The 27,855-nt window shown below is 40.4% G+C and overlaps 1 protein-coding gene across 6 annotated transcripts in view; it reads left to right on the top strand.

The window, feature by feature from the left end:
• The window catches only part of MS3_00003213 (uncharacterized protein), a 31,561-nt gene extending 3,706 nt beyond the window's left edge, over nt 1-27,855 (top strand). Inside the window, exons 2-14 of one of the 6 annotated variants that reach the window (XM_051210941.1) lie at nt 2,148-2,242; nt 2,285-2,432; nt 2,471-2,554; nt 2,590-2,706; nt 2,737-2,820; nt 2,939-3,109; nt 4,485-4,687; nt 12,918-13,131; nt 22,632-22,867; nt 24,009-24,117; nt 25,529-25,637; nt 25,950-26,078; nt 27,239-27,855. In XM_051210941.1, coding sequence (XP_051070965.1) covers nt 2,397-2,432; nt 2,471-2,554; nt 2,590-2,706; nt 2,737-2,820; nt 2,939-3,109; nt 4,485-4,687; nt 12,918-13,131; nt 22,632-22,867; nt 24,009-24,117; nt 25,529-25,637; nt 25,950-26,078; nt 27,239-27,330 — 1,584 coding nt within the window. In that variant the 5' untranslated portion in view covers nt 2,148-2,242; nt 2,285-2,396 and the 3' untranslated portion in view covers nt 27,331-27,855. Of the gene's footprint in view, nt 1-2,147; nt 2,821-2,938; nt 3,110-4,484; nt 4,688-12,917; nt 13,845-22,631 lie in introns of those variants that run through there. The other 5 variants (XM_051210946.1, XM_051210944.1, XM_051210945.1 and 2 more) reach the window with 5 other exon arrangements.

The following is a 27,855-nucleotide window of genomic DNA, read 5'->3' as shown; positions in this document are numbered from 1 at the left end:
CGTAAAACCCTCGAAATCAAGTTTTATACTATCTATAGGCTGTGTCAGCCAGGTTTCTGTGATTGCGATTATGTCTGGCTTTGTAGAGTCAATCTGTACACCTAGTTCCAATCGCTTATTGAGTAAGCTTCGGGCATTAGTGTAAGAGATCCGAAGCCTATTTAAGTGGCTTCGCGCTTCACCCATAGTGGCTTGGGCATCATTCTCTGTCTAAGCCTTACAACCCGAAAATTTGAAATTTTTATGTCATTTTCGCCAGCGTCTAAACCTCAGTTGTAGTTCTTTTCCGGATTCCCGTCTTTCTACGCGGTCTGCCAACGGCAAGTCCTTACGGATAAAAACTCCTGAACCCTTTAATTTATGTCCATTCTGTAAAATTAAGTCGCGTTCATTCGAAGATTTGAATACTACTTTAAGCAGTCTGGATTGATTAGGCTTCAAGTTCGCTAAGCTACTTAGTCTGTACACCTTTAGCAAGGTGACTCCGGGGATATTTTGAGGCATGAGTTGATTAAGTAGCTGTTTTATCAGCACAATGTCATGCTCAAAACGAGTTTTTGGTTCAGAGCTTTCACTCTCCTTGATTCTATGAAAAACAACTGATCTGTCACTTTGATCAGTCTTCGATTTCTCGACTACTTTTATGGGGCAGGATTCCCTTTTATATCGTTATGTTGTTTCTTCCTTACAACCTGTACCCATTCGTCAACGTTGCTATGAGAAGCAACCACAGTTGCGTCAAACATACTGTGAGATTCCGGAGGGTTGTCGACGATTCGGGAGGTCAGGTTGTGTTTCCCGCTGGAAACTGATCGAGCCATGCGATTGCGGCTTTCAGGCGTTTCCTGCTGAATACCATTTAGAAGACGGGAGACAAAAGAAACTTCTTTTCTTGAGTTTTTGGTTAAGACAAACCTCTTTGAAGACTGTTTTTCCTCTTTTGGTCGGTGTGAGTCACCTGTTTTCGAACTCACCTAAGTTTGCTTCACATCAATTTGCGTGTCGACAGAGCGAGTACTGTTCGTTGTGTCCCGACCATGCTTGCCAAAACACTTTTGCATCAGCATTTACCAGTGAGATGGCCTCGGTTAGCAAGCTGTTTGCATCCGAACAGCACTGTTGACAAAGTCATACACAACTGTTTTTGCTGAATCGTTTGAAAGCTGCAGGCGTTAAATTCGTGCAAACTTCGTGGTACCAGCCTTTGCACTCATCGCACTGCATGCCGCTTTCAACGCGATAACGACAGCCCGGACGTTGGCAATTGGTTTTTTTGCACTGTCCAGTCATTAAACAGGGGTCCTTTTTTTAAAAAAGAACTGGATGCAATAATACTCAGACAAAAATGATCTATGACCAAAAAAGTGGAAAACTGTAGATCGTTAGTACAAAAAGTACTAACAGATACAATAGAAAACAAAGTACTCAAAAGTACCGACGACAAACTAATATAGAAACAGAAACGATACTCTAATCGAATACTTTAACTGAAATAAATTCAATTAAAGTGAAAACAGTAGTCTTGATACGTAATAAACGGTCAAAAAATGGAATTCACTCAGCGAGGAAAAATACCACTGTCCTTTTAATTAGACTCAAGTCCAAAATGGGTTTACAAGGTAGCAATAATCTGTTATGTCATATTGTCTTCGGACATTTGTGTATGTTGCCATCTCGATTATTCTCAATGCGGTGGGACTATAAGTTATGGACAATCTTTGTAACATTAGCAACACGGTAAGATAGAAACGACCTTTGATTGAAGCTTATTGATTGCTTAGTTGGTTGGATCAATACCTTTAACTGAACAGTTGCAAATAATTAGACGGTAATCGAGCTGACAATTTATACGCATCTCATCGGGGTATTTACTTCAACGGGAAGTCAACTGACTAAGTTGCTCACTACACTTCAAGCGACATGAAAATAGAGTTGAGAAACTATGACTACTTAAAAGAGTCTAAGTATAGTTATGAATCAATGGGAGAAGTAAGATTAGGACTAACCGTTAATGTTATAGTTATAAATTAGGCTTGTCATCGTAAACTGACATCAGCTATATGATTTGGCTATGTAGATAAATTATTTCTGTGTTGAAGTCTTGGGTTTGCTATCCAAAATCTCATTTGGTCTCCCATAAATTATAGACTCGGCGACCATTGAACGGGAAGAAAATACATTGAAACAATCTAGCTCTTCCGAAGAAGTGGATGGGAAACAAAGGAGTACTTGGCTATCGGTTGTAAGCTCATCGTATGTCCTTAATCTCGCTCTTGCTATTCAGATTTCCACACGTTCCTCTACACAACTTTGGCACACAATACATCAGCGTAAGTGATACTTGTTCAAGCCATAGATATCCTGTCACAATTCCTACAAGATCAAAGGTTCTTTGAATGATTGAGTCGTTAAAATGTGTCCAGTATTTCAAAGTAAATTCTTGAAATTTGTTTTTTACCACTTATCCTAGGGAGATCCTTTAGATGAGTTAACTTCATCATCACCATGTTTACCTCCTCTACAACCTTCACGAACACACAAGGTGTTCTTTCGTGTAAGTCGTGTTTTTTGAACTTGATAACATTTCAGTGTGACAGTAACCCTGTAAAGCCACCTATACCATATCCTGATGACTATCAGGATAAGTGGAACGGATTGTTTGTTCGTATGCCATGTTCTCCTGAAAGCGTTTATCCGGTTTATGAAGTAAGATTGTTCAGTGGGCTTATGTTTTAGGGTGGTGCTAATAGCCTTATTTCTAGATGGGTCGTGATTGAAAAGGCATTGAGAAATAAGATAAAATCTTCTGACGAGTTGAAGGTAAAAAACTTAGTTCATTTTAATTTTAACAATGTTGTCATTCATGTAATCAGATTTGCTATTTGTATGGCATATAAGAGAAATGATTAGGTCACACATTCTTCTTAATTTATTTTAGGAAGCTATTCTCTCCTACAACTATCGTTTCAAATCCTACTGGAATTTTAAAACATTAGAACAATTATGTATGATGAACCTGATCCCCGATGGTGGAAACGATAATTTCTTCGGTAACACTCTTTCCGGAATTTGTTCGTTAGCACTAAATTTGCCTATTTTTGTTACAAAAGTAATTAGCTGTTTTTTAATGGTTTATAATTTACTCTTGAAAATTAAAATGTCTTTGCTAGTTTTCTTTTTGAAAAGAAAGTACTAGATTGATTGGTATGTTGTAGAAAAATCCTTAGAAAGATTTAATCTTGGTCAGAGGTTGGATGTGTTTTACTTCTGCAATAATGACTATTAGTTTTTAGTCACGCAACTGAAATCTCTGGTCTTGACATGTTTTAGGACTTCATTTGGTAAACATATCTAAAGTGGGGTTTAGTGTGATAATGCTCCGGTTCAAGGTCCCCCACTTACCATAGTAAAATAAAACACGGGTTTATAGTATCTCATTATGTTCATGTTAAAAAGTTTTGAACTATTCTCATATTTTTGCATTCAATTTAAGGCTTGACAAATTCCATTTTAATTATTGAGCCAATACTTCACGTACTCCCTAGTGTAAAGTCACTGCTAACCGTTAACATTTAAAGTACTCAGGTAATTTTTCGGTTAGAAGTCCCAAGGGTAGGTCATGTGCTTGTTGTTTGTTGGCCTTCAAATCTATTAGCACCTCCAAGTTGGGGGAAAACGGGATGCGGCTGACTCTCAGTTTTGCTCCCAAGTACCCTGGTATGGCCTAGGGTGAAGAGGGTCAGCTCCATCTATTAAAATGCTCACACGGCCACGCATATACAGCCACTGCCACTGTAGTCTTACTCGCTGTCTTCTCGTGTCGGGGATGTTGTTTATAAAACCGAAAAGACGAAAGTCCAGCGCTTTAACCGGGTTCGCGTACAACTAGGGGAGTTGGAAAGCCCTAATTCTAAACCAATGGTGCACATGGACTCCAGGATCTTCAGGGAACAAATGATGTATAAACCTGTTGTTGGTCACCGGATACCGTGGGACTGCATCTCCTAACGTTGCTCCACCGTCTCGTAGATTAGACCTTCGGGTCAAAGGTTTAAAGTGTAGGCATCTGGGTAGTATCCCAGCCCTTACACAAATCGAATGCTGTGTGGCGCACATATATTTGGTGCCTCCTTGTACCAATATTTGTGTTTAAATAAATGACAAAATGTGGTATTTTAGTTCTCTGAAAATGTTTTTTATCTTTCTTATCGGGTATATTTGGTCCTTAGTTCTTTAATTTGCCATTCAGTTCGGGTAGCCAGTTTTGCAGACAGGAATATTTATCATGTCATACGTCAGCTTTCATCGACCTTTATTTCCCTTCTACACGGTCAGAAAAATAAATCTAGTCAACAAAATTTCACACCTCCAAAGTCACATGTTGTAGATGCGCACATATATTCTCATACTTTTATTTTTTTGCCAGTGGTTGTCACTATTTATTTGAACGTTGTTTGATTATCATTTCTACTCTTTCACTTTAGCCTATTCCTTTACTATCATGCCGAAAAGAATGCGCACTTACTTTAAGTCAACTCCAGATAGCCAGTCTTTTGGCAAATGCTTTGTTTTGTACATTTCCTAGACGTAATTGTCACAGTCAAGATGCAGAATATGTTAATTTCCCTCAGATCAATTTCTCTCATTTACTGTCAGCAAAAGCCGACAGTAAATTTAATACAAGCAGGTGAGTCTATCCATTATACTAAATCCTAAGTCATCTTCACGATTTACTGTATCTGCTTTTCATGAAACCAGTTAAATCGCAATAATAATTATTAGCAAGCTATTATAGGGATTCGGTTCTCAATGCTATTTTGTAAGAAAATCTAACTGAAGTTAAGATGCTTATGTAAAGCCTAAAATAAGACACTACAAAGCAAACATGATTGCTTTCATTTTCGTCACTATATTCTTGTTGGTTACCCTTGTATTTATCGACTTAGAATACGCAGATGACATTGTCCTGTTTGGTGAAGACGCTGATAAAATGCAGTCTTTTGGTAGCACTAAGCAACAATGCCAAAATGTTTGAGATTCGCTTCTCCCCCTCTAAATGCAAGTTTTTGCTTCAGGACTGGTCTGCGTCAGCACCTGAACTAAGGATAGGGAGTGAAGTAGTTGAACGCGTCGACAACTTCACTTATTTCGGAAGTCTGATCAGCCCTAATGGGTTGGTGTCTGACGAACTCTCAGCACGGATTCGAAAAGCTCGCTTGGCTTTTGCCAACATACGTCACCTATGGCGAAGGCGAGATATCCGTCTATCAATTGAGGGACGAGTATACTGCGCGGCAGTCCGTTCTGTTTTAATTTACGGCAGCGAAACCTGGCCATTAAGAGTATAAGATACTCGTAAGCTACTAGTATTTGACCACAGATGCCTCAGAGATATTGCTCGTATCTGCTGAGATCACCGAGTAAGTAATAGTGCGGTTAGACGCAGACTATTAGGGAATGATGGTAAATCAGTTGATGAGGTTGTGAATCTTCATCGAATGAGATGGTTGGGCCACGTGTTACGTATGCCTGAACTCCGATTACCACGACGTGCGATGCTAACCGGTGTTGGAGATGGTTGGAAGAAAGTTAGGGGCGGTCAAACCAAAACGTGGCATCAGTGCTTGAAGTCACTAACTTCTAGTCTGAGCCATGTTGGTAGATGCAGACTACTTGGTTGGGGTCCGCGTGATTATCATAACCAATCGTTGGAGACTCTTGGTGACATGGCTCAGGATCGATCACAATGGCGTCGGTGTATACACTCTCTGTCTTCTCTTAAACTAAGAGATTAAAATCGCTTCATATCTTTCTTTCTACGAACTAATTCTTTCTTCCTGTACTATATCCTTATTGCAATCTTTCTTTTATATATTACCACCTCTGAATTAACTACTTTTATGAATCCGGTGTTAATCTTGTTGTGTTAATGAGGTATGGCAACTTGGACCGATGCATATATGTGCCTGGTCTGACATTGTAGCTGACTGACTGACTGTACTTCTTGTAGTACACTAGCGGATACTCTAAAATCTTCGTGTGAAACAATATATATATATATATATATATATATATATATATATATAAATTTTCCGATATTAGGAATTCAACTGTTAGCGAAACTATCTCGGAAAAAGATGGACATATTATTCACGCTCAATCCAGGAGATTAGATCGATGAGCAGAATACTTTAGGGATCAGTTCAACTGGCCTTCAGCCATATTCCGGTCCCCCACGATCCTCTAGTCGACCTGAATGCCAAGTTGATGTAAGTCCTCTAACTCTACGAAGTTAAAAAAGCTATATGTAATCTTAAGCAAGGAAGAGAAACAGGCCCTGGGAACTGGACGTAATCACATCTGACTGGTCTCAGTCACTGATTGTGCCAGTCTGTAAGAATGGACAAAAGTCCTCTTGTGACAATCACAGAGGAATCATTTTGACCAATATAGTGTCTAAAATATTAGCTTCAACAATACTTCGACGCCTAAATAAAGCCCGTGAAAAGCAGACTAGAGAAAACTAGGCTGGTTTCCGACCTGGATGTGGCTGTATAAACCAGATATTCACACTACGTTAGGTCCTAGGACATAGACACACATCCAGACGTCCCACAATAGTAGTATTTCTCGACCTTAAGGCGGCATTTGACTCGGTTGATCGTGAGGTTCTATGGCAGTGTTTGTCACTGAAAGGAGTACGAAAGAAGTACATTAACCTTGTAAAGGCTCTCTACTCGGACACAACTGGTCGAGTGAGAGCTTATGGCGAACCGTCATCAGGATTGATTAACTCAAGTGGTGTTCGTCAGGGCTGTCCACTCTCTCCATTCTTTTTAACTTTGTTATTGACGTGCTTTTAGAGATAACACTTTCCTCATCTGAATTCCTAAGAGTTGGACTTCTCCCGGGATATTTAGTCAGTCAGCTACAACGTAGGACCAAGCACATATATGCATCGGTCTAAGTTGCCATACCTCATTAGCACAGCAAGATGAACACCGGATTCATAGAAGTAGTGACTTTATGGACTAATGCCATGTTTTGATTTGGCTGCCCCTACCCTTCTTCCAACATTAGTAGGCATTACGCGCCATGGTAATCGGAGTTCAGGCATACGTAACACGTGGCCCAACCATCTCATTCGATGAAGATTCACAACCTCATCAACTGATTTACCATCATTCCCTAATAGTCTGCGTCTAACCGCACTATTACTTACTCGGTGATCTCAGCAGATACGAGCAATATCTCTGAGGCATCTGTGGTCAAATACTAGTAGCTTACGAGTATCTTATACTCTTAATGGCCAGGTTTCGCTGCCGTAAATTAAAACAGAACGGACTGCCGCGCAGTATACTCGTCCCTCAATTGATAGACGGATATCTCGCCTTCGCCATAGGTGACGTATGTTGGCAAAAGCCAAGCGAGCTTTTCGAATCCGTGCTGAGATTTCGTCAGACACCAACCCATTAGGGCTGATCAGACTTCCGAAATAAGTGAAGTTGTCGACGCGTTCAACTACTTCACTCCCTATCCTTAGTTCAGGTGCTGACGCAGACCAGTCCTGAAGCAAAACTTGCATTTAGAGGGGGAGAAGCGAATCTCAAACATTTTGGCATTGTTGCTTAGTGCTACCAAAAGACTGCATTTTATCAGCGTCTTCACCAAACAGGACAATGTCATCTGCGTATTCTAAGTCGATAAGTGGACCTCCTGGTAGGAGATCAATGCCTGAAAATTCAAACGACGAGAACGTTTTTCCATCAGTAGGTCTATGATGAAGTTTAACAAAGATGGACAGCCGTGACGGTCACCACTTAAGGTTGCGAAATCAGATGACAGTTCGCCATAAGCTCTGACTCGACTAGTAGTGTTCGAGTAAAGAGCCTTCACAAGGTTTACGTAGTTCTAAGGTACGCCTTTCAATGACAGACACTTCCACAGAACCTCTTGGTCTACAGAGTCAAATGCTGCTTGTAGGTCAAGAAAAACTATCATTGTCGGACGCCGATGAGCATGTCTGTGTTCTAAAACCTGATAAATGGTGAATATGTGGTCGATGCAGCCACGACCAGGTCTGAAACCAGCCTAATTTTCTCACTTTTCCAGTTCACGGGTTTTTGTTAGGCGCCCGATAATTATTGAGGCTAGTATCTTAGGTTCTATATTAGTTAACTTCGCTCTCCATCCGTCGCTTCGAAAAGCTTGTTTCACGTGCGTTTACCCGGGGACCCTGTGGCATCTTCGTCTGGTCTTGCTGGTGTTGGTGTCGCATTAAGCGCTAGAGCTGAGATAGCACTGTTCAATTGGATCCCCACTAACAGTCGGTTATGTGCTGTTAGATTAGAAAGTTCCATCAAAGCGAGAAGAAATCGGCGTGAAAAACGATGTCTTTTCGTCATCTCCGCCTATGCCCCGACAGATTGCAGCCCGTATGCAATCAAGAATGAGCTTTACGACCAGTTAACAGTTGTTCTACAGAAAGTGCGTTCGACAGATATTGTAGTACTAGCCGGAGACTTGAATGCTCAGGTCGAGCACAGAAGAGAATCATTTGGGTGGCCAATGGGGACTTGTTGGTCGCAGGACAGATAACGGTGACCGTCTACTGCAACTGTGCACAGACCACAACCTGTTTCTAGCTAGCAATAACTTTCGGCACAGTCATCGCCGATGTTACGACTAAGTATCAAACCGAGCTAGCTTCTAGGCTAGATACCATTCCACCGAAAAGTATAGATGAGCATTGGTCGCAACTTCATGACGTCATGAAAATTGCTAGTAAAGTCCGTTTGCGGCTTCGCGAACCGTCCAGCTCATAAGCACAGGGTTTCTCCAGGCTCCTTACAACTCATCGAAGCCCGTCAGTCTACTTCGGGTGACCGTGAGTTTGACCATAAACGAAGGATGTTACGTAATGAAATCGGGCAAAGCTTGCGTAAGGACCGAGAAGCCTGGTGGTCGGAGTGTGCTAATGAGCCGGAAGCAGCAGCTGCACCTGGTAACTACCGGAAGCTCTTACAACTCATCCGAGCAACTAGCAGCAAGAAGTCTGGAGTGAGTGAAACAATCTACGAGGATGAAGGGATGCCAATCACCAACATCCATCGACGTCTTGGACGATGGGCAGAATTCTTCGAAGGGCAGTTCAACTGGCCTGCTGCTCCGGCAACATTGGTCAGATTGTCCTGCCCTCCATGGCAGGTGACGACTGATCCACCGAATGAGGCGGAAGTCCGCAAGGAACTCCAACTCTTGAAGCGCTACAAATCACCTAGTCCAGATGACTTACCTCCGGCTCTTTTTAAAGATAGTGGTGACTTTCTGGCTAAGGAACTGACTGTGTTATTTACAAAGATCTGGCAATTAGAGAGTGTTCCAACATAATGGAATGAGTCGATACTCGTTCCTATCTCTAAGAAGGGTTCACGTCGTTTCTAAAACAACTATCGGGGAACAAGTCCACTTCCAATCGCGTTTAAACTGTTGGCTTCTGTCATGATTCTTAGGTTGTTCAAAACTCGAGAAAAATTGACTCGAGAGGACAGGCTGGTTTTCGTTCTGGGCGAAGATGTACTGATCATATTTACACCCTCCTACAAATTTTAGAATACATCTATACTTATTACAGGCCAACAATCTGCTATAACAGTGACGGCAGATTAGAGGACGGCGAATTATCGATCGGACCAAAGACGCGCAAACACGTAAGAACGACCTAGGGCTCTGATTGGTCCCGCTTCCCTGTCTAGCCCAGCCAGTTGAGTCCAGAACGCAAGTCTCAGCCTCGGATATGTGAATCGTTATATTTCAAACACACTCTGCTTATATACCAGTCAACCATACCACATCGTACCATAAAATAGAAAATAACATCGTACAATACTGACCAGTAGGAAAATGACACGTTAAATGAATATTGACCAATAGGATGATACCATTTCATGTCCAAGGATAGCATTAGGCTTAACAGAATAATCTTTGGGATATTTTCCTGAATATCCCAACACAATCATAGTGTTTCTTTACATCACGTCCACCTTCGATTCGTTGGATAGGGCTGTTCTCTGAGATTGTCTATTGAAGAAGGATGTGCCTGAGAAGATTGTTAACATATGTAAAGTCCTACATACCAACACCTCAGACAGAGTAAGGGCATACAACCACCTTTCTCAATTGTTCCATTCAAGCAGTGTGGTTAGACAGGGTTTCCCAATCTCACCATTCCTCTTCAACTTTGCCATCGATGACATTCTGGAAACAACCCTGATGTATGTAATTAATGACGGTGTGGATATGTTACCTGGAGAAAGACTTCTCGACCTGGAATATGACGATGATATTGTATTACTGTGCGATAATGCCCAAGCCATACAATCCGTACTTAATCAGTTGGCAATTATTGTCCGTAGGTATGGTATGTGCTTTGCACCTTCGAAGTGCAAAGTACTTCTGCAAGACTGGCAGGATCCTAATCCTGTACTCACCCTGGATAGTGAGCAGATAGTAGTCGAGAAGTTCGCGTATCTGGGTAGCTGCATAAGTGCTGGTAGTGGGGTCAGTGATGAAACCAATCCACGTATAGTGAAAGCCAGAGCGGCTTATGCCAATCTGGGCCATCTTTGGCGCCTTCGTGATATTAGTATGGCTGTAAAAGATCGGATCTACAACGCGTCGGTGAGAGCAGTTCTGCTCTATGCTTGCGAAACCTGGCCTCTCTGAGTTGAGGATGTTAGACGACTCTCTGTGTTTGATCATTGTTGCCCCCGAAAGGTTAATGACATCCAGTGGCAACACCATGTTAGTAATGCAGAGGTCTGGCGTCGTCTGTTCTGGCACAGCGACGATAATTCAATTGGTATCACTATCTTGAAACACCGACTTCGGTGGCTTAGACATGTTCTACGAATGTCGTCTCAGAGAGTTCTACGTCGTGCACTAGTTGACGACGCTGGGACTGGTTGGAATAAAGTGGAAAGGTGGTCAGTCTACGACATGGTGTCGTGACAAGAAAGAAGGATCTACAAGACTGGCTTCTGTTGGTCTTTCGCGACTCCCTGGTTGGGGTCCGAGAGATGATACAACACAGTGGTTAGAGTCATTATCACATATGGCTCAGAATAGAAGCCAGTGGCGATCCTGCTGTAACCTTCTTTTACTTTCTTCATAAAAAGTGGTTGTATCTTCCTTAACTGAAAGATTTCTCCCGGTTGTACCTTTCCGTTTCCCTATTATTATTTTTTTCTTTTACGCTCCTCACCTTTCTTTTTCTATTCGAATTCTCATTGTTTTGTGTGGCGCATATATATTCGGTCCCCTCTTGTATCAATATTTATGTGTTCAAATAAATAAATAAAATAAAATGTAGAGTAGCTGGAGACCAGCTGAACTGCTCCTGTTCCACTCATCGTTCTAAACGTCTGGGCTGAGAGCAGATATGAGTGTCGTATTTTTCCGAGATTGTCTCACTTAAGCTTGACTTGTTAATTCCAGTTTCTTTTATTAGTCTGAAAAGCTGTCTTGCATTACCTACAGCCACTGCCTTCTCCATCTCTTTTGCTTTCGTTGCCCGCCACTGCTCACGGTCGTTCATTAGACTTCTGGTTAACCTAGGTCTGATTTGCTTTCGCTCTTCATCGTGTTCAGAGCCTGATGGGATTCACTTGTTGACTTAGAATATGCCGATGACATTGTTCTATTGGTGAGGACGCTGACAAAATGCAGAGTCTTCTGACCACTCTAATCAACAATGCAAGCATGCTCGGCATGCGATTCTCCCCATCGAAATGCAAAATGTTACTTCAGGATCGGGTTGCATCGACACCTAAACGAATGATAGGGAGTGAAGTAGTTGAGCGTGTCGATCGCTTCACTTATCTTGGGAGTCGCATCATCTTTTGTAGTCTGGTATGTGACGAAATCTCAGCACGGATACAAAAGGCTCGACTAGCTTTTGCCAACTTGCGTCATTTATGGCGTAGGCGAGATATCCGTCTACTAACCAAAGGACGGGTTTACTGCGCAGCAGTTCGTTCCGTCCTGCTTTATGGCAGTGAAACATGGCCGGTAAGAGTTGAGGATATTCATACGTTACTAGTATTCGATCATAGTTGTCTTCGAAGAATTCCTCGTACATCCTGGGACTACGGAGCTGTTAGGAAACAGATACTAGGTAAGGATAGCAAATCGATTGGTAAAGTAGTGAAACTTTATCAGTTGAGATGGCTGAGACACGTGTTACGTATGCCCAATCACCGACTGCTCCGCTGAGCGATGTTTTATGGTGTAGGAGTAGGTTGGAAGAAAGCTAGGGTCGACTAGACCGAAACGTGACACAAATCCGTTAAGTCACTGACAAGTGGACTGAGGCATGTTGGTAGGTGTAGAATACCTGGTCGGGGACCGCGAGATGATAGAAACCGATGGTTAGAGACCCTGGATGACATGGCTCATAATCGTTTGCAGTGGCGCAGATGCATCCACTCTTTAAGTTCTTCCAAATTCTAATCTTCTGAATTCTTCATGTCCCTTTTTTCCTCTTTCTAAATTTATTTCACTGTATTATACTCATTGAATAACATCTTCAAACCCTAATGTTTCCGATTACTGCTTATAATTTTACTACCTCTACCACTACGGGATTTGAATCGACAATAGTATCTCTGTGCTCATGTCGTATGGCAACTTGAACTGATGTACGTACGTACGAAGTTCTACGTTGTTGCTGACTGACTGACTTCCATTCAACCTTGTTTATTTGAGATATAATTACGCTCATGTTCGTGTTTTGATTTGAGGACTTGTCGTGTGAAGTAAAGTGTCTAATTTATACTATGTAATGGGTGGCTGAGTTGTGATAAGAGTTCATATCAATACTGAATACTACTTTCGATCATATTGTGGTTTAATTTTAGGACACTTCATGTCAAAATTGAAAAGCTACGTTGCATCTTACACTATTTTCATCGTGTTCTTCAAAAGTTTCCTACAGGATCAGTTACATTTACAAGACGCTGTCTAGGTAATTTGTCACCAGATTGGTCGAGGAGCGAATTAACATTTGATCAGTTGCGTTTACATGTCAATGCCACAGGATCAATTACTGATGCTGGTCCAAACACCTTACAAGTTTGTTATGTGTCGTTTATTAAACCTATTTTGTATTGAGTTTAGTTTTGTATTGTTTTTTATGCTAGGATGTATCTTATGTTGCCACTTAGATCAGCCATTAAGAAATTTTTTCATACAATCATCTTGTAGTCGTTTATATGAAATCTATGTGACCTGTGAATTTCATTACAGATACCTAGATCTCGCCGAAATCAAGCGTCTTTATATAGGATTATTAATGTACTAAACTCCTAACCCGTTCCATTTTTATGAACAAAATATCGTATTTCCGTTCTGTCACTAGAGTATCGATTTCGTCATACATGGTTGTTTCCATTAATTTGCTTCATCAACTAATTTTTTATCAGAAGGGGTTTTGTGGATATTATAGTAATCTGAATAGTTAAGGTCATGAGTCAGTTGAAGCAAGACCACAGTGGAAAACCTGGAAGCACTGGACGGCCGTTTCGTCCTACTGTGGGACTTCTCAGCAGCGCACGCGATCCCGCCTCGCGAGATTCGAACACAGGACCTACCAGTCTCGCGCGCGAGCGCTTCTAGCGAGAAGCAGTGACCAATGGAATTCAACTGGGTCTGTTGTGAGATAGTAACTCACTGAAGATAATGCTGGGTGTGTCGCTCAATTTCATGGATTCGTGCCACGTTTCGGTCTAGTCGACCCTAGCTTTCTTCCAACCTACTCCTACACCATAAAACATCGCTCAGCGGAGCAGTCGGTGATTGGGCATACGTAACACGTGTCTCAGCCATCTCAACTGATAAAGTTTCACTACTTTACCAATCGATTTGCTATCCTTACCTAGTATCTGTTTCCTAACAACTCCGTAGTCCCAGGATGTACGAGGAATTCTTCGAAGACAACTATGATCGAATACTAGTAACGTATGAATATCCTCAACTCTTACCGGCCATGTTTCACTGCCATAAAGCAGGACGGAACGAACTGCTGCGCAGTAAACCCGTCCTTTGGTTAGTAGACGGATATCTCGCCTACGCCATAAATGACGCAAGTTGGCAAAAGCTAGTCGAGCCTTTTGTATCCGTGCTGAGATTTCGTCACATACCAGACTACAAAAGATGATGCGACTCCCAAGATAAGTGAAGCGATCGACACGCTCAACTACTTCACTCCCTATCATTCGTTTAGGTGTCGATGCAACCCGATCCTGAAGTAACATTTTGCATTTCGATGGGGAGAATCGCATGCCGAGCATGCTTGCATTGTTGATTAGAGTGGTCAGAAGACTCTGCATTTTGTCAGCGTCCTCACCAATAGAACAATGTCATCGGCATATTCTAAGTCAACAAGTGAATCCCATCAGGCTCTGAACACGATGAAGAGCGAAAGCAAATCAGACCTAGGTTAACCAGAAGTCTAATGAACGACCGTGAGCAGTGGCGGGCAACGAAAGCAAAAGAGATGGAGAAGGCAGTGGCTGTAGGTAATGCAAGACAGCTTTTCAGACTAATAAAAGAAACTGGAATTAACAAGTCAAGCTTAAGTGAGACAATCTCGGAAAAATACGACACTCATATCTGCTCTCAGCCCAGACGTTTAGAACGATGAGTGGAACAGGAGCAGTTCAGCTGGTCTCCAGCTACTCTACATTTTATTTTATTTATTTATTTGAACACATAAATATTGATACAAGAGGGGACCGAATATATATGCGCCACACAAAACAATGAGAATTCGAATAGAAAAAGAAAGGTGAGGAGCGTAAAAGAAAAAAATAATAATAATAGGGGAAACGGAAAGGTACAACCGGGAGAAATCTTTCAGTTAAGGAAGATACAACCACTTTTTATGAAGAAAGTAAAAGAAGGTTACAGCAGGATCGCCACTGGCTTCTATTCTGAGCCATATGTGATAATGACTCTAACCACTGTGTTGTATCATCTCTCGGACCCCAACCAGGAGTCGCGAAAGACCAACAGAAGCCAGTCTTGTAGATCCTTCTTTCTTGTCACGACACCATGTCGTAGACTGACCACCTTTCCACTTTATTCCAACCAGTCCCAACGTCGTCAACTAGTGCACGACGTAGAACTCTCTGAGACGACATTCGTAGAACATGTCTAAGCCACCGAAGTCGGTGTTTCAAGATAGTGATACCAATTGAATTATCGTCGCTGTGCCAGAACAGACGACGCCAGACCTCTGCATTACTAACATGGTGTTGCCACTGGATGTCATTAACCTTTCGGGGGCAACAATGATCAAACACAGAGAGTCGTCTAACATCCTCAACTCAGAGAGGCCAGGTTTCGCAAGCATAGAGCAGAACTGCTCTCACCGACGCGTTGTAGATCCGATCTTTTACAGCCATACTAATATCACGAAGGCGCCAAAGATGGCCCAGATTGGCATAAGCCGCTCTGGCTTTCACTATACGTGGATTGGTTTCATCACTGACCCCACTACCAGCACTTATGCAGCTACCCAGATACGCGAACTTCTCGACTACTATCTGCTCACTATCCAGGGTGAGTACAGGATTAGGATCCTGCCAGTCTTGCAGAAGTACTTTGCACTTCGAAGGTGCAAAGCACATACCATACCTACGGACAATAATTGCCAACTGATTAAGTACGGATTGTATGGCTTGGGCATTATCGCACAGTAATACAATATCATCGTCATATTCCAGGTCGAGAAGTCTTTCTCCAGGTAACATATCCACACCGTCATTAATTACATACATCAGGGTTGTTTCCAGAATGTCATCGATGGCAAAGTTGAAGAGGAATGGTGAGATTGGGAAACCCTGTCTAACCACACTGCTTGAATGGAACAATTGAGAAAGGTGGTTGTATGCCCTTACTCTGTCTGAGGTGTTGGTATGTAGGACTTTACATATGTTAACAATCTTCTCAGGCACATCCTTCTTCAATAGACAATCTCAGAGAACAGCCCTATCCAACGAATCGAAGGTGGACGTGATGTAAAGAAACACTATGATTGTGTTGGGATATTCAGGAAAATATCCCAAAGATTATTCTGTTAAGCCTAATGCTATCCTTGGACATGAAATGGTATCATCCTATTGGTCAATATTCATTTAACGTGTCATTTTCCTACTGGTCAGTATTGTACGATGTTATTTTCTATTTTATGGTACGATGTGGTATGGTTGACTGGTATATAAGCAGAGTGTGTTTGAAATATAACGATTCACATATCCGAGGCTGAGACTTGCGTTCTGGACTCAACTGGCTGGGCTAGACAGGGAAGCGGGACCAATCAGAGCCCTAGGTCGTTCTTACGTGTTTGCGCGTCTTTGGTCCGATCGATAATTCGCCGTCCTCTAATCTGCCGTCACTGTTATAGCAGATTGTTGGCCTGTAATAAGTATAGATGTATTCTAAAATTTGTAGGAGGGTGTAAATATGATCAGTACATCTTCGCCCAGAACGAAAACCAGCCTGTCCTCTCGAGTCAATTTTTCTCGAGTTTTGAACAACCTAAGAATCATGACAGAAGCCAACAGTTTAAACGCGATTGGAAGTGGACTTGTTCCCCGATAGTTGTTTTAGAAACGACGTGAACCCTTCTTAGAGATAGGAACGAGTATCGACTCATTCCATTATGTTGGAACACTCTCTAATTGCCAGATCTTTGTAAATAACACAGTCAGTTCCTTAGCCAGAAAGTCACCACTATCTTTAAAAAGAGCCGGAGGTAAGTCATCTGGACTAGGTGATTTGTAGCGCTTCAAGAGTTGGAGTTCCTTGCGGACTTCCGCCTCATTCGGTGGATCAGTCGTCACCTGCCATGGAGGGCAGGACAATCTGACCAATGTTGCCGGAGCAGCAGGCCAGTTGAACTGCCCTTCGAAGAATTCTGCCCATCGTCCAAGACGTCGATGGATGTTGGTGATTGGCATCCCTTCATCCTCGTAGATTGTTTCACTCACTCCAGACTTCTTGCTGCTAGTTGCTCGGATGAGTTGTAAGAGCTTCCGGTAGTTACCAGGTGCAGCTGCTGCTTCCGGCTCATTAGCACACTCCGACCACCAGGCTTCTCGGTCCTTACGCAAGCTTTGCCCGATTTCATTACGTAACATCCTTCGTTTATGGTCAAACTCACGGTCACCCGAAGTAGACTGACGGGCTTCGATGAGTTGTAAGGAGCCTGGAGAAACCCTGTGCTTATGAGCTGGACGGTTCGCGAAGCCGCAAACGGACTTTACTAGCAATTTTCATGACGTCATGAAGTTGCGACCAATGCTCATCTATACTTTTCGGTGGAATGGTATCTAGCCTAGAAGCTAGCTCGGTTTGATACTTAGTCGTAACATCGGCGATGACTGTGCCGAAAGTTATTGCTAGCTAGAAACAGGTTGTGGTCTGTGCACAGTTGCAGTAGACGGTCACCGTTATCTGTCCTGCGACCAACAAGTCCCCATTGGCCACCCAAATGATTCTCTTCTGTGCTCGACCTGAGCATTCAAGTCTCCGGCTAGTACTACAATATCTGTCGAACGCACTTTCTGTAGAACAACTGTTAACTGGTCGTAAAGCTCATTCTTGATTGCATACGGGCTGCAATCTGTCGGGGCATAGGCGGAGATGACGAAAAGACATCGTTTTTCACGCCGATTTCTTCTCGCTTTGATGGAACTTTCTAATCTAACAGCACATAACCGACTGTTAGTGGGGATCCAATTGAACAGTGCTATCTCAGCTCTAGCGCTTAATGCGACACCAACACCAGCAAGACCAGACGAAGATGCCACAGGGTCCCCGGGTAAACGCACGTGAAACAAGCTTTTCGAAGCGACGGATGGAGAGCGAAGTTAACTAATATAGAACCTAAGATACTAGCCTCAATAATTATCGGGCGCCTAACAAAAACCCGTGAACTGGAAAAGTGAGAAAATTAGGCTGGTTTCAGACCTGGTCGTGGCTGCATCGACCACATATTCACCATTTATCAGGTTTTAGAACACAGACATGCTCATCGGCGTCCGACAATGATAGTTTTTCTTGACCTACAAGCAGCATTTGACTCTGTAGACCAAGAGGTTCTGTGGAAGTGTCTGTCATTGAAAGGCGTACCTTAGAACTACGTAAACCTTGTGAAGGCTCTTTACTCGAACACTACTAGTCGAGTCAGAGCTTATGGCGAACTGTCATCTGATTTCGCAACCTTAAGTGGTGACCGTCACGGCTGTCCATCTTTGTTAAACTTCATCATAGACCTACTGATGGAAAAAACGTTCTCGTCGTTTGAATTTTCAGGCATTGATCTCCTACCAGGAGGTCCACTTATCGACTTAGAATACGCAGATGACATTGTCCTGTTTGGTGAAGACGCTGATAAAATGCAGTCTTTTGGTAGCACTAAGCAACAATGCCAAAATGTTTGAGATTCGCTTCTCCCCCTCTAAATGCAAGTTTTGCTTCAGGACTGGTCTGCGTCAGCACCTGAACTAAGGATAGGGAGTGAAGTAGTTGAACGCGTCGACAACTTCACTTATTTCGGAAGTCTGATCAGCCCTAATGGGTTGGTGTCTGACGAACTCTCAGCACGGATTCGAAAAGCTCGCTTGGCTTTTGCCAACATACGTCACCTATGGCGAAGGCGAGATATCCGTCTATCAATTGAGGGACGAGTATACTGCGCGGCAGTCCGTTCTGTTTTAATTTACGGCAGCGAAACCTGGCCATTAAGAGTATAAGATACTCGTAAGCTACTAGTATTTGACCACAGATGCCTCAGAGATATTGCTCGTATCTGCTGAGATCACCGAGTAAGTAATAGTGCGGTTAGACGCAGACTATTAGGGAATGATGGTAAATCAGTTGATGAGGTTGTGAATCTTCATCGAATGAGATGGTTGGGCCACGTGTTACGTATGCCTGAACTCCGATTACCATGGCGCGTAATGCCTACTAATGTTGGAAGAAGGTTAGGGGCAGCCAAATCAAAACATGGCATTAGTCCATAAAGTCACTACTTCTATGAATCCGGTGTTCATCTTGCTGTGCTAATGAGGTATGACAACTTAGACCGATGCATATATGTGCTTGGTCCTACGTTGTAGCTGACTGACTAAATATCCCGGGAGAAGTCCAACTCTTAGGAATTCAGATGAGGAAAGTGTTATCTCTAAAAGCACGTCAATAACAAAGTTAAAAAAGAATGGAGAGAGTGGACAGCCCTGACGAACACCACTTGAGTTAATCAATCCTGATGACGGTTCGCCATAAGCTCTCACTCGACCAGTTGTGTCCGAGTAGAGAGCCTTTACAAGGTTAATGTACTTCTTTCGTACTCCTTTCAGTGACAAACACTGCCATAGAACCTCACGATCAACCGAGTCAAATGCCGCCTTAAGGTCGAGAAATACTACTATTGTGGGACGTCTGGATGTGTGTCTATGTCCTAGGACCTAACGTAGTGTGAATATCTGGTTTATACAGCCACATCCAGGTCGGAAACCAGCCTAGTTTTCTCTAGTCTGCTTTTCACGGGCTTTATTTAGGCGTCGAAGTATTGTTGAAGCTAATATTTTAGACACTATATTGGTCAAAATGATTCCTCTGTGATTGTCACAAGAGGACTTTTGTCCATTCTTACAGACTGGCACAATCAGTGACTGAGACCAGTCAGATGTGATTACGTCCAGTTCCCAGGGCCTGTTTCTCTTCCTTGCTTAAGATTACATATAGCTTTTTAACTTCGTAGAGTTAGAGGACTTACATCAACTTGGCATTCAGGTCGACTAGAGGATCGTGGGGACCGGAATATGGCTGAAGGCCAGTTGAACTGATCCCTAAAGTATTCTGCTCATCGATCTAATCTCCTGGATTGAGCGTGAATAATATGTCCATCTTTTTCCGAGATAGTTTCGCTAACAGTTGAATTCCTAATATCGGAAAATTTATATATATATATATATATATATATATATATATATATTGTTTCACACGAAGATTTTAGAGTATCCGCTAGTGTACTACAAGAAGTACAGTCAGTCAGTCAGCTACAATGTCAGACCAGGCACATATATGCATCGGTCCAAGTTGCCATACCTCATTAACACAACAAGATTAACACCGGATTCATAAAAGTAGTTAATTCAGAGGTGGTAATATATAAAAGAAAGATTGCAATAAGGATATAGTACAGGAAGAAAGAATTAGTTCGTAGAAAGAAAGATATGAAGCGATTTTAATCTCTTAGTTTAAGAGAAGACAGAGAGTGTATACACCGACGCCATTGTGATCGATCCTGAGCCATGTCACCAAGAGTCTCCAACGATTGGTTATGATAATCACGCGGACCCCAACCAAGTAGTCTGCATCTACCAACATGGCTCAGACTAGAAGTTAGTGACTTCAAGCACTGATGCCACGTTTTGGTTTGACCGCCCTAACTTTCTTCCAACCATCTCCAACACCGGTTAGCATCGCACGTCGTGGTAATCGGAGTTCAGGCATACGTAACACGTGGCCCAACCATCTCATTCGATGAAGATTCACAACCTCATCAACTGATTTACCATCATTCCCTAATAGTCTGCGTCTAACCGCACTATTACTTACTCGGTGATCTCAGCAGATACGAGCAATATCTCTGAGGCATCTGTGGTCAAATACTAGTAGCTTACGAGTATCTTATACTCTTAATGGCCAGGTTTCGCTGCCGTAAATTAAAACAGAACGGACTGCCGCGCAGTATACTCGTCCCTCAATTGATAGACGGATATCTCGCCTTCGCCATAGGTGACGTATGTTGGCAAAAGCCAAGCGAGCTTTTCGAATCCGTGCTGAGAGTTCGTCAGACACCAACCCATTAGGGCTGATCAGACTTCCGAAATAAGTGAAGTTGTCGACGCGTTCAACTACTTCACTCCCTATCCTTAGTTCAGGTGCTGACGCAGACCAGTCCTGAAGCAAAAACTTGCATTTAGAGGGGGAGAAGCGAATCTCAAACATTTTGGCATTGTTGCTTAGTGCTACCAAAAGACTGCATTTTATCAGCGTCTTCACCAAACAGGACAATGTCATCTGCGTATTCTAAGTCGATAAATACAAGGGTAACCAACAAGAATATAGTGACGAAAATGAAAGCAATCATGTTTGCTTTGTAGTGTCTTATTTTAGGCTTTACATAAGCATCTTAACTTCAGTTAGATTTTCTTACAAAATAGCATTGAGAACCGAATCCCTATAATAGCTTGCTAATAATTATTATTGCGATTTAACTGGTTTCATGAAAAGCAGATACAGTAAATCGTGAAGATGACTTAGGATTTAGTATAATGGATAGACTCACCTGCTTGTATTAAATTTACTGTCGGCTTTTGCTGACAGTAAATGAGAGAAATTGATCTGAGGGAAATTAACATATTCTGCATCTTGACTGTGACAATTACGTCTAGGAAATGTACAAAACAAAGCATTTGCCAAAAGACTGGCTATCTGGAGTTGACTTAAAGTAAGTGCGCATTCTTTTCGGCATGATAGTAAAGGAATAGGCTAAAGTGAAAGAGTAGAAATGATAATCAAACAACGTTCAAATAAATAGTGACAACCACTGACAAAAAAATAAAAGTATGAGTCCATGTGTACCATTTTTTTAGAATTAGGGCTTTCCAACTCCCCTAGTTGTACGCGAACCGTGTTAAACGCCGGACTTTCGTCCTTTCGGTTTTATAAACAACATCCTCGCCACGGGAGGACAGCGAGTGAGACTGCAGTGGCAGTGGCTGTGTATGCGTGACCGTGTGAGCATTTTGATAGATGTAGCTGACGCTCTTCACCCTAGGCCATACCAGGGCCTTTAGTTGATAAATAAATCACTCAGATGATTTCTTTGGAAAACAATCACGTGAGTCGTATTCACCATGCAAATTGGTGAATACACGCTTTTGCCATTAATAATATTTCGAGCGGAGCTTATGTCATGAAAGCTCTAGGTCGGTTTACACGACCACTGATCCATAATTTATCCGTTTGACCGAATGAAATAGTTACTTGAATAGAAATAACATACGACAGAGAAATGTTTCTATTGATTTAGTCGTACATCCTTGTGTAAAAGTTATGTTTTAATTCTGCCCTCACCATTTATTGCGTTTGATTCCTTTAATTTTGAAGAAAGATTATCACTGTAGCAGTAAGTGAGGTGTTAGTGTACAGGTGTTTGAATAAATCTATGTTAAATAAAACATTGCTGTTGATGATACCATATCAAGTTACCGACTCTGTTTTCATCTCGTATCTTTCACTTACAATTACTAATACTTATCTTTTGTTCAATTTAATCAAATCATTTGATCTGACCTTGTGCATTAATACAGATTGTTTTACGATTACTAACACATAAGTTCTTTGCTGTTTAAATCGAGGGGACGATTTCACGATTATTGCTTTTATCTTTTGCATTATAATAATGTTATTTTTAATATCCATCTTTTTGACACTGCTTTTCAAGGATTTATATTCATAATATTAATAACTTCACAAATGTTCAAATGTTTTAGGTTGATTTCGCCAACAGTTATCTCGGTGGTGGTGTTTTAAATAGTGGATGTGTACAAGAAGAAATTATGTTTGCTTTACGACCAGAATTGTTGGTCAGTTGCTTATTTGTCGAGCGTCTGGGGTTTGATGAGACACTTATTATTGAAGGTGCTGAACAGTATTCCGTAGGTTCTGGCTATGCTGATGATTTCTGTTGGGCTGGCGATTTTATTCATTCGGATAGTGGGATGAAACGGTAAGTTTCACATGCATTCATAATACTGATCAACCGGATGTGATACTTGGGAGTTATTAAGAATATAAGATATCCGTCGGATTATTTCCCGTCTTCATACACGGTTAGTAAATGGGTTATCATAAAAATGTTTGTTATTAGATCCCTAAAACTTATTTTAGTCTTTCAGTTTAAGAGTTTGACAACCAAACAATGTTAGCTTTTGCCTATACATTCGATCGTTAATTGAAAATGCAAGGTTTAAAAGATTAACTGTTATAATCACTAAACGTTCACTGACAAATAACTTCAGTATACGTGTCTTTAAAGAGAATATAAAAAGTACAGTGTCCTTGGTAAGATACAATTATTAACTTATAGTTAGATTTCTATAAGCTTCTGTAAATGACAAACATTTAGTTTACCCTGATCTCCATTGTCTGAGCATGTCTGAACCTTCTGAAATTCAGTTTGGGATGTTAGATTCTCTAGACGTTCGTTGACTTTATTAGTTAGTTACGATATTCATTTCTAGAACACCTTTGAATCGTTATCAGAATGGGGATTTGTGGAGATTGTAGTAGTTTCAATATTTGAATTCATGAGTTGATCTAAGCTAGACCACCATTGCATCATATTTATTTTGTTCCACATTTTCCAACTATTCAAGTTCACTTATTCTGGGTAAACACATTGGGTTCTATACGATTTGACCAATTAGTTAATGTCCTCACCTTGAATCTACTTGTGTTGTAACGCGAATTACTTACCATTTAGGTAAGTTGTACTTTCACTTAAAACCCTTCGGTTAGCCTAACGCGACATGCGTGATTATTCATTCCTTGGATATGATTAAGTTATCCAAAGATTAAAGTGCTTTCAGTACAGCTTAAAAGTTCTGAGTGATGGTGAGAAGTCCCATAATAGGATAAAGAAAGCTAATAGTCTTTTATTGGATATGTGATTTTCACTGTTATTAGCACAATTTTCCAACATACTGACCTAGAATGTAGTTACATTTCTTTTCTATCTAGTTTATATTGTAGACGAAAGGCTGTAACTACAAGAGCGTACTTGCTCAGCTCAGTTCTTTTGAATAGTAGTTTACTCATCAATATTGCTTATTTATACTATGAATATAGTTCTTCTTGATTTGTACTAGAGATAAGTGGGGGAGATGGAATTATGCAGTAGTAGCAATGGATGCTACTAAATACAGTAATCCTATGGAACAGTATAATGTCGAGGAAATGCTAAGAGAATTAAATAAGGTAATATTATGGTTTTATCACTTTATTTAAATTGTATTTGATTTTGTAATAATCTCGGTTGAAAAAACTTTTTTTTTTAGTTGTTATAACATTGCTTATCTAAAGAACGTAGCATGTTTGATTTTAGAGCAGTCTATTTACTGTTCTCCATAACTGGGTTTAATAGTACACCATCACCTATCATCTGAAAATAGGCTTGTATAGATTAGTATGGACTAACTGTTTGATTATTTGATGCATCATTGATGTACTGTTAACTTTTTGTGGTTTGAATAAAATTTTAATCCATATTTCAAAAAGAAAAACTGATGTAATTATTATTTGTTTCACTTTTTTTTCGTTTGGCGAATTATCCAGCCTTTTGTTTAGTATAAAACATATTAGTCAGTTAACTGGAGGATGTCTGATTGTTTTCATGAAGTGAACTATCAGTTATTTTCATTGTGTGCTGCAAATTATTTGTTTTCGAACTGAATTTTGAAGACAGTATGTTATGTTTTTTCCTTACGTCAATAACGAATTCTCACACCACTACTATGGTATATATATGATTGGCGGATGTAAATTTTTCTGTCCCTAACGCCTCAACCAGAACACAAGAAAGTCAACCGATGCACCTTGTATTGTTCCAGACTTAAAGACTCACATGCTTGTATACATCATTTACATGACCACAACTTACCATAAATGAGAAATCTCGGCCTGTACAAAACTGAGTCATTTGTAGGATAACTTAAATGCAGGCTTATAGTTCGAAAAATTTAACAATACCACAAACCACTTATTTAATGAAATATCAGTCAGTCAGCTACAACGTCAGACCAGGCACATATATGCATCGGTCCAAGTTGCCATACCTCATTAACACAACAAGATTAACACCGGATTCATAAAAGTAGTTAATTCAGAGGTGGTAATATATAAAAGAAAGATTGCAATAAGGATATAGTACAGGAAGAAAGAATTAGTTCGTAGAAAGAAAGATATGAAGCGATTTTAATCTCTTAGTTTAAGAGAAGACAGAGAGCGTATACACCGACGCCATTGTGATCGATCCTGAGCCATGTCACCAAGAGTCTCCAACGATTGGTTATGATAATCACGCGGACCCCAACCAAGTAGTCTGCATCTACCAACATGGCTCAGACTAGAAGTTAGTGACTTCAAGCACTGATGCCACGTTTTGGTTTGACCGCCCCTAACTTTCTTCCAACCATCTCCAACACCGGTTAGCATCGCACGTCGTGGTAATCGGTGTTCAGGCATATGTACTGATTCACGGGAAAAGATTTGGCAAAGTTTTACTTTTTTCATTTATTCCTCGATATCTAGCACAATCTTTTTCTTAGACAGTAGAAAACTTTATGTTGTTCTATTTCTTTGCATTGATTTCGTTATTTCATGTTTACAGGCATATTGTGGGTTTACCGACGAGTTATTTCCTGAAAGAAAACTACCTCCAGTTGTAGCTACTGGGAATTGGGGATGTGGTGCTTTTAAAGGTGATGTAGAACTGAAATGTACGTAACAGATTCTTTTAGACTTTCGGGTTAAGTTTCTCTGAAGTTTTGTTGGTGTCATTTGTATCGAGTTTGCTTTAAACAACTGCGCAGTCCCTAAACCCTAATCGTTTCAATTAATGTATTTACCGTAGATTGCTAACCGCTTACCATGGAGCTATTTTTATTTAAGTTTTGGTAAAACGCACCTTATACTCAAAGATGTGAAAAACACTCTTTTATATATTATATGTGTTGAGCAATTTTTTTGGATTTTTGGTAAACTACTCTCCACCTTAAATTATTTTCTCCGTCGTGTGTTAAACGTTTCAGGTATACTTCAAATGATGGCATGCCTTCAAGCTAAAAAGTCACTGGCATATTTTACTTTTGGTGATAAAGGGTTTTGTGATAGAATCTATGCAATGTATACGTTGCTTTCTTCTGAAAAAGTAACTGTAGGTAAGGTGGAATTTTTTAAATGAACTATTCAATATATTCTCGTTAATGTAGAGAGTGATATCGAAGTAATTCTAATTGAATATCTTCGTGAAAATATATAATGAAGTAAAATCATTCAAATAACTCTTATTTATCCCCCAGTTTAGATTTTTTCTGACTGTCACTTCAAACAATCATGTAAATAAATAATAATTATTTTCATTATAATCCAAATAGTATTTCTTCATCGACTAGTTCTTCAGACCAGGGACAATTCATTTTTATCCTTGTCCAATTTCAGGGACGGATAATTATTAAAGTTCCACAACATATACATATCCCTCAAATTTGCATCGATTACGTCAATCAAATAAGTATGTGGCTCACCAAAAGCTATCCTTTGTTGTCATTCAACTTTAAGTCTGTCGCGAGGTCGATCTCTTTCGTAACGGCACTTGATTTGAAAAATGTAGACGAATATTTATTAAGATTTATATAGACAGAAATAAAGTTTCTTAAATTTTCTAACCGAAGTACTCTACGGTGTACAAACTAGGGTGCTTAAGTGTATTTTCTTTTTTAATTTAAACAAATCTCTTTATCTGATTGGGTAATCACTATCTAAATCTTAATATAAAGCTACAACTTTTGAACAGTTCTGTCGTCCATTTTTTAGTTGATTTTATACTAAGGTTGACCTTAATAAAGGTTTGAGACGTAACTATTTCAGAGATGCCTAGTGCCTCTATAGTGTCTTGCTTCTGTTGAAATTCAAAAACATTACGTTTTACTCTGGATTTCGTTCCATATTTTGCATATGAATCAGTTCATAATCAAAATCAAATTGAGTATATGAAAATACCATATCTTAATTTAAATTTTTAAGGAAAATATTGCGGATATCTATTGTAATGTTCACCATCACTACGGATTGATAGACTAGACTTTTATGAAATATAGTTGTTCTAATTATGTAGAGATATCTCATTAACGGATCATGTATTGTGCCTTGGATTTGGAGAATTTGTGCAAAACTCGAAAATCAGGTCCTATTTTAATAGGATCGCCCCCATATAGTAGCACTTTCAGACTGTTCTGTTTACAATTATAAAAGTACTTTTCCTCGTCAATATCCTCTTTTGTTATCAAAACTAATGGTTTATTAATTTCACGTTTTATAGGACGATTATGGCAAATACTAATTGAGCATGCTGGACATGACTTGATGAAAAACCAATCTGTATTTTATCTTATTTCTCAAACATTGAAGTAAACGTAAATCATTGATACATATGTAAAATACCACTAACTTTTATGTCAAACCTCTCTTTTATTTGCCTTTTCACGAACTTGGTAGCTACAATTTCACTACTTTCGCTTTGCAACTTGTACAAAACACAAGGAAAAAATAAATAAATCAACTCCAAAGTAATCGTTTTGCCTGTAATTAGAAACGTAATTCATTTTTATCTTAATGGTTAGTTTTCCAGGATTGGAGTACAACCTTTATTGAGACAAAGTTCTGTTTCTGTTAACTAAGTATTCAACGTTTAGATTTTCTTTGAAGTGTAATTGCCATTCCGTTAAATAGGATAGATTAATTGTATAATATCCATGTATAACCAGGAATATGAGTATTCAGTTTTCAATGTTCAAAATTAACATTTAATCCAATAATTCTGAAGCACTTGTTTCTTTCCGTTCAGCGTTAATGAGTAATAAGTGTAGTCGTCACTTATTCATGACTATTGATTACACTTCTAAAAAACATAGGCCATAGATGATTGTACATCTGCGT

This window comes from Schistosoma haematobium, chromosome ZW (genome assembly GCF_000699445.3).
Source record: "Schistosoma haematobium chromosome ZW, whole genome shotgun sequence".
Taxonomy (NCBI): Eukaryota; Metazoa; Platyhelminthes; class Trematoda; order Strigeidida; family Schistosomatidae; genus Schistosoma; species Schistosoma haematobium.
The sequence above is the reverse complement of the archived record's forward strand: the minus strand, read 5'-3'. Positions and strand labels throughout refer to the sequence as shown.